Raw genomic sequence first — 10000 nt, forward strand, 5'->3', positions numbered from 1 at the left:
ACATGTCTTCACACACAGAGACAGGAGGGGCTGGGATGGGCACCAAGGGCTATCAAGAATTACCAAGGGCAACTGAACCATATTGTTGATACTGAATCACTGGGATCATTTCCCATGATCGCCTGTTTCTGTCCCTCAGGTCCTGTCTCTGTCCCTCACGTCCTGTCTCTGTCCCTCACGTCCTGTCTCTGTCCCTCACGTCCTGTCTCTGTCCCTCACTTCCTGTGCCTGTAGGTGTTTCTAATGGCCGGCAGGAAACGAAAGAAAAGCAAAACATCGAACTACCTGATTTCAATCGACCCGACTGACCTGTCGAGAGACGGAGGGAGTTACATCGGCAAAGTGAGGTCAGCACCCTTACCCTTACCCTTACCCTTACCCCTCCCCCAAACCCTAACCCTAACCCTAACACTAACCCTCTCTCTCTCAGGTCCAATGTGATGGGTACAAAGTTCACGGTTTATGATCGAGGTGAGAATCCAGAGAAGAAACCTTTTGTTAAAGAGAGTGAGACGATCCGACAAGAGCTTGCAGCCGTCTGCTACGTGAGTCTGTAACCCCTAAACCCTGACAACAACACTGACCCCAACCCCAACACTGAGACTGATCCCAACCCTGACCCCAACACTGACCCAAACCCCAACACTGAGACTGATCCCAACCCTGACCCCAACACTGACCCAAACCCCAGCACTGACCCCAACCCCAACTGCAACACTGACCCCAACCCCAACACTGACCCAAACCCCAACACTGACCCCAACCCCAAAACTGACCCCAACCCCAACCCTCTCTCTCCTCTGCTCTCCTCTGATCTCTCCCTCTCTCCTTTCTCCTCTCCTTTCCCTCTCTCAGGAGACAAATGTTCTCGGGTTCCGTGGTCCGAGGAAGATGATTGTCATCATTCCAGCGATGGACCTGGAGGAGAGAGTGACCATCCGGCCCACGAACGTGAGTCTGCGTCTGTCTCACTGTGTGTGTGTGTGTGTCTCACTGTGTGTGTGTGTGTGTGTCTCACTGTTTGTGTGTGTGTCTCACTGTGTGTGTCTGTGTGTCTCACTGTGTGTGTGTGTGTGTGTGTCTCACTGTGTGTCTGTCTGTCAGTGACCTGTGAAATGGATTACCAAGGACTACCAAGAGCTACCAAGAGCTCCCAAGGGTTCCAGAGCCACATTGTTGATGCAGAATCAATGGGATCCTTGAAGACCCGACTTGACAAAGTTCTGAGATCCATCAGCTGCTGGGAATCGGACGAGCTCTGAGGGGCTCTTCTGAATGATCGCAGATTGAAGCCTTTGAATTTAATGAAAGTGACAGAGGAGGGCTTACATTAACAGTGTCCCTCTCTCCCCCTCTCCCTCTCTCCACCCCTCCCTCTCCCTCTCCCCCTCTCCACCCCTCCCTCTCCCTCTCCCCACCCCTCCCTCTCCCTCTCCCCCTCTCCACCCCTCCTCTCCCTCTCCCTCTCTCCACCCCTCCCTCTCCTCTCCCCTCTCCCCCTCTCTCCCTGTCCCCCTCTCCACCCCTCCCTCTCCCTCTCTCCGCCCCTCCCTCTCCCTCTCTCCACCCCTCCCTCTCCCTCTCCCCCTCTCCACCCCTCCCTCTCCCTCTCCCCCTCTCCACCCCTCCCTCTCCCTGTCCCCCTCTCCACCCCTCCCTCTCCCTCTCCCCACCCCTCCCTCTCCCTCTCCCCCTCCCCACCCCTCCCTCTCCCTCTCCCCCTCTCCACCCCTCCCTCTCCCTCTCTCCGCCCCTCCCTCTCCCTCTCTCCACCCCTCCCTCTCCCTCTCCCCCTCTCCACCCCTCCCTCTCCCTCTCCCCCTCTCCACCCCTCCCTCTCCCTCTCCCCCTCTCCACCCCTCCCTCTCCCTCTCCCTGTCCCCCTCTCCACCCCTCCTTCTCCCTCTCCCTCTCTCCACCCCTCCCTCTCTCAGGAGATGCAGACTCTGCTGGCTCGTCTCCAGAGTGGGAGCTGTGAGAATCTGATCCAGCTGCAGAACAAACCTCCCGTCTGGAATGAGGAGACGCAGTCCTACATACTGAACTTCCATGGGAGAGTGAGCGAGCCGTCCATCAAGAACTTCCAACTGATACACAGAGAGGAGCGTGAGTGCAGAGACAGAGAGAGAGACCCCAACCCCACCGAACCCCAACCCCAACCCCAACCCCAACCCCAACCCAAACCCCAATCTCAACCCCAACCCTAACCCAACTCAACCCAACCCCAACTCAACTCCAACACCAACCCCAACCCTAACCCAACCCCAACCCCAACCCAACCCCACTCAACCCAACCCCACCGAACCCCAACCCCAACACCAACCCCAAACCCAACACCAACCCCAACTCAACCCAATCCCAACCCCAACTCAACCCAATCCCAACTCAACCCAACCCTAACCCCAACCCCAACCCCAACCCAACCCCAACTCTAACCCCAACCCCAACCCCAACCCCAACTCCAACCCTAACACAACTCCAACTCCAACACCAACCCCAACCCCAACCCCAACCCAAACCCACCCCAACCCAACCCCAACTCAACTCCAACCCCAACCCCACTCAACCCAACCCCAACTCAACCCAACCCCAACACCAACCCAAACCCCAACTCAACCCAACCCCAACCCCAACCCCAACTCAAAACCAACCTCAACCTCAACCCCAACCCCAACCCCAACCCCAACTCAACCCAACCCCAACTCAACTCAACCCAACCCCAACTCAAAACCAACCTCAACCCCAACCCCAACCCAACTCAACCCAACCCCAACTCAATCCAACCCCAACCCCAACCCAACTCAACCCAACCCAACCCAACCCAACCCCAACACACACACACGCACAGACTGCTGTACGATTAATAATGCTGGCATTGCTAACTCTGTCGTCTCTCTCCCCGGCTCTCAGCTGAATACATTGTGATGCAGTTCGGACGCGTTGCTGAAGACGTGTTCACCATGGACTACAGCTTCCCTATGTGTGCACTGCAGGCTTTCAGCATCACTCTGAGCAGCTTCGACAGCAAGATAGCCTGCGAATAAACAACCCTAATCTCCCTCTCCTCCCATCCCCTCGTCTCCCCTCATCCCCTCTCCTCCCCTCCAATCCCCTCCCCTCATCCTCCCCCCTCCCCTCCCCTCCCCTCCCCTCCCCATCCCATCCCATCCCATCCCATCCCATCCCCTCCCCATCCCATCCCATCCCATCCCATCCCATCCCATCCCATCCATCCATCTCCCCTCCCCATCCCATCCCATCCCATCCCATCCCATCCCATCCATCCATCCATCTCCCCTCCCCTCCCCTCGTCTCCCCTCATCCCCTCTCCTCCCCTCCAATCCCCTCCCCTCCCCTCCCCATCCCATCCCATCCCATCCCATCCCATCCCATCCCATCCCATCCCCTCCCCATCCCATCCCATCCCATCCCATCCCCTCCCCATCCCATCCCATCCCATCCCATCCCATCCCATCCCATCCCCTCCCCATCCCATCCCATCCCATCCCATCCCATCCCCTCCCCATCCCATCCCATCCCATCCCATCCCATCCCCATCCCATCCCATCCCCATCCCATCCCATCCCATCCCATCCCATCCCATCCCCTCCCCATCCCATCCCATCCCATCCCATCCCATCCCCTCCCCATCCCATCCCATCCCATCCCATCCCCTCCCCATCCCATCCCCTCATCCCCTCTAATATATAATTTATATAATATATAACACTATGGCTATTGAAACTCAGAGAGACTGTCTGAATCGTGTTTGGTGTTGCTGTATAATATATAAAACTATAGCTATTGAAACTCAGAGGGACTGTCTGAATCGTGTTTGGTGTTGCTGTATAATATATAAAACTATGGCTATTGAAACTCAGAGGGACTGTCTGAATCGTGTTTGGTGTTGCTGTATAATATATAAAACTATGGCTATTGAAACTCAGAGGGACTGCCTGAATCGTGTTTGATGTTGCTGTATAATATATAAAACTATGGCTATTGAAACTCAGGGGGAGTCTCTGAATGCACTGCTGTACAGTAAAGCGTTGTTTGAGGTTTTCAATGTTTTTCAGAATGTAGTTTCTTCTTGAATAAAGTCTCTTTCTGAATACAGTAACTGAGCTCTGATGCGATTCCTGATTCCTAACCTGCATCCACGCGGTGCAGTGAAAGCAGCGCTGACCCCCGGTGACGCTGAACCACGTGTTAAACTCACGAGGAGCCGCCACAAAGATTCACCAAAACAACACGGGCGTGCGTGGGAGACCAAATCAAACATTTCATTCCCGTTCATTTGAGCTCTTTTCCTTCCATTTAAGTCGTCAAATCCCAATTAAATGCCAACCTGTCACTTAAAAAGAGAACTGCTTAGCATAAGAAATACATTTTAAAAAAGTCAAAACGTTTGTGTTAATTTCATTGTGCATGTTACTATCTGCACAGTTTTTAATAGAAGCAGTTCGTAAACATCCACTTTTAATAGAAACCCCTCGCTTGGTTAAAGAACACAGCGCAGGTGCGCCTCATTCACAGTGTCATGGAAACGGACTGGAGAGAACGTGAAGCCCGACGGGGAGCACCTTGTGACGGATCTGTGACGCGCAGCAGCACCCTCAGTGAGGGGCGCAGTCGGGCGCTCGTGTCCACACGGCAGGGCGTTGCCGGCTGCACTGCGCAGCGTGGCTGCAGGTCTTTCTGCAGGTGTGTCGCTGCATCGCGCGTGTATTTCGTGCGTTGAAGCGATGGTCCCAATCTGTTTATCAGACCGTCAAACCTTTCACCTGTCATTGAAAAAAAAAAAAGCTTTTCTTTCTGAGAACAGCGAGTCTGTTACAGCCTAGCCTGCCGCCGCAGCAACAGGGAGGGACGATGGGAGCTGTAGTTCTTCAACGATGAGAACTTATTGAATCAGAATATAAACTACAACTCCCAGCATGCCTCTGCACTCGCAGCAACAGGGAGGGACGACGGGAGCTGTAGTCCTTCAACGATGAGAACTTATTGAATCAGAATATAAACTACAACTCCCAGCATGCCTCTGCACTCGCAGCAACAGGGATTGACGGCGGGAGCTGTAGTTCTTTACACAGGCTGCTGAAGAAGCGTCACTAAAACGATGAGAACTTATTGAATCAGAATATAAACTACAACTCCCAGCATGCCTCTGCACTCGCAGCAACAGTGATTGACGGCGGGAGCTGTAGTTCTTTACACAGGCTGCTGAAGAAGCGTCACTAAAACGATGAGAACTTATTGAATCAGAATATAAACTACAACTCCCAGCATGCCTCTGCACTTGCAGCAACAGGGAGGGATGACGGGAGCTGTAGTTCTTCATACAGGCAGCTGAAAAAGCGTCACTAAAACGATGGGCGCGTTCACAGAGATCATTCTGCGCAGATTCTGTGCAGAATCTGACCAATTTAGTCAATGGATGCCTTCACCGAAGATCATTCTTAGAAGGTCATTGGCTAGATTGGTCACAATCTGCGCAGAATGATCTCCGTGAACGCACAAGATGACAACTAATAGAAACTGCAGCTCTGCGCATGCGCTGAGGCGGAACTGTCTGGTCGCCCGCTTGTTTCCCAGCCGGAGCGGTCTGAGCAGCGCACCCATAGAAACGGCTCTTGTGAGTAAGATGGCGGCGTCGGTAAGTACAGCAGAAACGTTTCTACTTTTCACGCTTTTATTCGGATAAAACTGGACGCGAGGCCGCCCCGGCCGTACATAGGACGCGAAAGCGGAGCTTTTATTAAAGGAACGGGCGCGGGAAGTTGAAATAGTTATAAATATATTGAAGTTTTAAAATGTACGAACCCGGCGTGACGGGCAGGCGTGCTGGAGCGCGTTTACAAACACATCGAAGTGACTGAAATCCGACCCGTTAATAATAATAATAATAATAATAATAATAATAATAATGCGACTTGAAACACGATCCTCACCCTAACTGTGAACACACTGAGGGAATAACGATAATAATATAGAGCTGCTGATACGATACTAACGCAATCACGAACTACAGCTGTCCAGCTCATCCACCATCACGCAGTGGAGCTAAAATCAGAAATACTCAAAGAAATGAAATAAATTCAACGACAAGCGCTTCGATTCTAGACATTTAGAGAAAGATTTCCACTCGAAGCGTCTCATTGAAATGATCGTCAGACTGTAGGCGGCGAGTCAATCGCGTGTTATTATTATTATTATTATTATTATTATTATTATTATTATTATTAGTCGTAGTAGTATTAGAATAATTGTTGTTGTTGATATTATTGTTATTATTCCTTTGTAATGTTTACTAATTCTTGCTGTTAAACGTTTTAACCGATCTGCAAAGCGCTTTGAAATACTGCGGGGTGAAAGGCGCTATATGAGAAATACATTGACGTGGAAAATGACATTTAAATCGTGAACGAATAGAAACGGGCGGCGATGTTGATCAGATCGTGTTAATGATGTCCTGGTTTGTATTTAGTGTAGTTGTGTTTCCTGTCCGTGTTCAGTTTCCCTGTGTGTGTGTGTGTGTCTCTTTGGCAGGCGCCGAGCTCCGCTGTGTGCAGCTCTGCAGTGTACGAATCGTTCATGTTTTTATAATAAAGAGTAAAGATTCATTTCGTTCAAAGTAATCTTCCAGTATCCTTTACCAGAAAGCCTTGAAGTCGCAGCGAGGCTGTCTCTCTTAGCAACGCCCTCCATGGCAACCGGGAGATTCTGAACTGAAGCGCGCTTCGGTCGCCATGGCAGCAGATCTCTCAACGCACAAAACGACAACAAAGATTAAACTTTATCGCAGTTAAGAGATATTTTACACGCCGTCTGAAAACCTCGACGAGGCATTTTTATTTGGGTGAAACAAACTGAAGTATTGGCTAGTCTGACAAATACACCGTCCTTTCACTATAAAAATGTGTGTTTCTTTGTGATTCCAATGACACTAAAAAGCTCCATAAACAAACCCCCTCACTAACATGCTTCCTGTAGTTATTCTAAATAACCATTCAATAATAAACACAGGAACAAACTCTCTCTCTCTCTCTTTTTGTATAACGGTACTGTCAGCCCCCAGTGTGTCTCGCTAACAAGCTCAGGTGTGTCTGATTATTAAACTCCCAGTGAAACCAGGACTGGATCACACTGCTGTGCAGCGGGAGTCTGATTCCCAGCCCTGTGATTTTCTATGAGGGAGTGACAAGTCATGCAAACATTGACAAAGTAAATGCAGCAAATACATAATGTATAAATATGTAACTCTCTCTGTCTCTCTCTCTCTCTCTCTCTCTGTGTCTCCAGACAGCGACCACGAAGGTGCCAGAGGTTCGAGATGTCACTCGAATGGAGAGGATAGGTGAGTTCAGAGACACACACACTGAAACGCGCACACACTGACGCACGCACACACTGACAGAGGGAGCAGGTTGATGAAGGGAACACCGTTATGAATATTGTATGTTTGTGACTCTCTCTCTCTCTCTCTCTCTCTCTCAGGAGCTCACTCTCATATCAGAGGGCTGGGGCTGGATGATGCGCTGGAGCCAAGACAGGTACAGTAACACCCCCCTAAACTCCCCTGGACGGGTTCACTGAACTGTCTGTCTCCCTGCTTGTCTTCTCTGTGCTGCTGTGTCACAGACTACATTCTGTCTCTCTGTTTGTCTCTCTGTGACTTTCTGGACAATGTCTGAACACTCTTCCCTCTCTCTCTCTCTCTCCTCTCTCTCTCTCTCTCTCCTCTCCCCTCTCTCCTCTCTCTCTCTCCCCCCTCTCTCTCCCCCCCCTCTCTCTCTCTCCTCTCTCTCTCTCTGTCCTCTCTTCTCTCGCTCTTGCTCTCCTCTCTCTCTCTCTCAGGTCTCTCAGGGCATGGTGGGTCAGCTGGCAGCGAGGCGGGCGGCTGGAGTGATCCTGGAAATGATCAAAGAGGGAAAAATCTCTGGAAGAGCCGTGCTGATAGCAGGACAGCCAGGAACCGGGAAAACAGCCATCGCCATGGGTGAGAGAGGAGGGGGGAGACCGGAGAGGGAACAGCCATCCCCGTAGAGGAGACAGGGGAGAGGAGGGGGGAGACTGAAGAGGGAACAGCCATCCCCATAGAGGAGACCGGAGAGGGAACAGCCATCCCCATAGAGGAGACAAGGGAGAGGAGGGGGGAGACCGGAGAGGGAACAGCCATCCCCATAGAGGAGACAGGGGAGAGGAGGGGGGAGACCGGAGAGGGAGCAGCCATCCCCATAGAGGAGACAGGGGAGAGGAGGGGGGAGACCGGAGAGGGAGCAGCTATCCCCATAGAGGAGACAGGGGAGGAAGCAGCCACCCCCATAGAGGAGACAGGGGAGAGGAGGGGGGAGACCGGAGAGGGAGCAGCCATCCCCATAGAGGAGACAGGGGAGGGGGGAGACAGCCTGGGTTTGGACACTGCCTTCACTGTCTCTCTGTGTGTCTCTCTCTCTCTCTTCCTGTCTCAGGAATGGCTCAGGCTCTGGGTTTGGACACTCCCTTCACTGCGATGGCTGGCAGCGAGATCTTCAGTCTGGAGATGAGCAAGACTGAGGCTCTGACACAGGCCTTCCGGAGAAGCATCGGAGTCCGCATCAAGTGAGAACCAGAACCAGAACCACAGGAACTGTCTTTATAATACAGAGCAGACCCTGATATCGATGCGATCCAGCCCTCTGAAATGTCTTTATAATACAGAGCAGACCCTGATAGTGATGCGATCCAGCCCTCTGAAATGTCTTTATAATATACAGCGCTAGACCCTGATAGTGATGAGATCCAGCCCTCTGAAATGTCTTTATAATATACAGCGCTAGACCCTGATATCGATGCGATCCAGCCCTCTGAAATGTCTTTATAATATACAGCGCTAGACCCCGATATCGATGCGATCCAGCCCTCTGAAATGTCTTTATAATATACAGCGCTAGACCCTGATATCGATGCGATCCAGCCCTCTGAAATGTCTTTATAATATACAGCACTAGACCCTGATAGTGATGAGATCCAGCCCTCTGAAATGTCTTTATAATATACAGCACTAGACCCTGATAGTGATGAGATCCAGCCCTCTGAAATGTCTTTATAATACACAGCAGAGTCTGATCTGTATGTTAATCTCTCTCTCAGGGAGGAGACAGAGATTATCGAGGGGGAGGTCGTGGAGATTCAGATTGACAGGCCGGCTACAGGAACGGTGAGTCACGGCACAGCTTCTGAAACACACTCAGACGTTTTCACACGAGAGAAGGGCTCGTCTGAGTGTGATGAAACTTGTGCAGGACCTTCTTTTGACCCTGTGTGTGTGTGTGTGTTTGACCCTGTGTGTGTTTGACCCTGTGTGTGTCTCTCCAGGGTTCGAAGGTCGGGAAGCTGACCCTGAAAACCACAGAGATGGAGACGATCTACGACCTCGGAACCAAAATGATAGAATCCCTGAGCAAAGAGAAAGTGCAGGCAGGGTGAGAGACTGTCTATATACAATACAGACCAGGAGAGAGACTGTCTCTATACAATACAGACCAGGAGAGAGACTGTCTATATACAATACAGACAGGAGAGAGACTGTCTATATACAATACAGACCAGGAGAGAGACTGTCTCTATACAATACAGACCAGGAGAGAGACTGTCTATATACAATACAGACCAGGAGAGAGACTGTCTATATACAATACAGACAGGAGAGAGGCTGTCTCTATACAATACAGACCAGGAGAGAGACTGTCTCTATACAATACAGACCAGGAGAGAGACTGTCTCTATACAATACAGACCAGGAGAGAGACTGTCTCTATACAATACAGACCAGGAGAGAGACTGTCTCTATACAATACAGACAGGAGAGAGGCTGTCTCTATACAATACAGACCAGGAGAGAGACTGTCTCTATACAATACAGACCAGGAGAGAGGCTGTCTCTATACAATACAGACCAGGAGAGAGACTGTCTATATACAATACAGACCAGGAGAGAGGCTGTCTATATACAATACAG

General features: G+C 51.0%; 2 protein-coding genes across 2 annotated transcripts in view; both read left to right on the forward strand.

The window, feature by feature from the left end:
• Nucleotides 1-234: 234 nt before the first annotated feature.
• LOC131728396 (tubby protein homolog) lies at nt 235-3137 on the forward strand (the record flags this gene model as incomplete). Its single annotated transcript, XM_059019421.1, is given in 5 exon segments — nt 235-347; nt 431-545; nt 856-951; nt 1935-2106; nt 2911-3137. Coding segments are annotated over 5 exon segments (630 nt in total), but the record flags the coding sequence as incomplete, so codon positions are not given.
• Nucleotides 3138-5430: 2293 nt separating this feature from the next.
• LOC131728395 (ruvB-like 2) overlaps nt 5431-10000 on the forward strand; it is a gene marked incomplete at both ends in the record, with an annotated part of 13481 nt that continues 8911 nt past the window's right edge. The window contains 7 exon segments of the mRNA XM_059019420.1: nt 5431-5656; nt 7303-7357; nt 7498-7553; nt 7858-7999; nt 8472-8601; nt 9133-9199; nt 9358-9464. Of these exon segments, the coding sequence (XP_058875403.1) occupies nt 5522-5656; nt 7303-7357; nt 7498-7553; nt 7858-7999; nt 8472-8601; nt 9133-9199; nt 9358-9464 (692 nt within the window).

This window comes from Acipenser ruthenus, unplaced genomic scaffold, assembly GCF_902713425.1.
Source record: "Acipenser ruthenus unplaced genomic scaffold, fAciRut3.2 maternal haplotype, whole genome shotgun sequence".
Lineage (NCBI taxonomy): Eukaryota > Metazoa > Chordata > Actinopteri > Acipenseriformes > Acipenseridae > Acipenser > Acipenser ruthenus.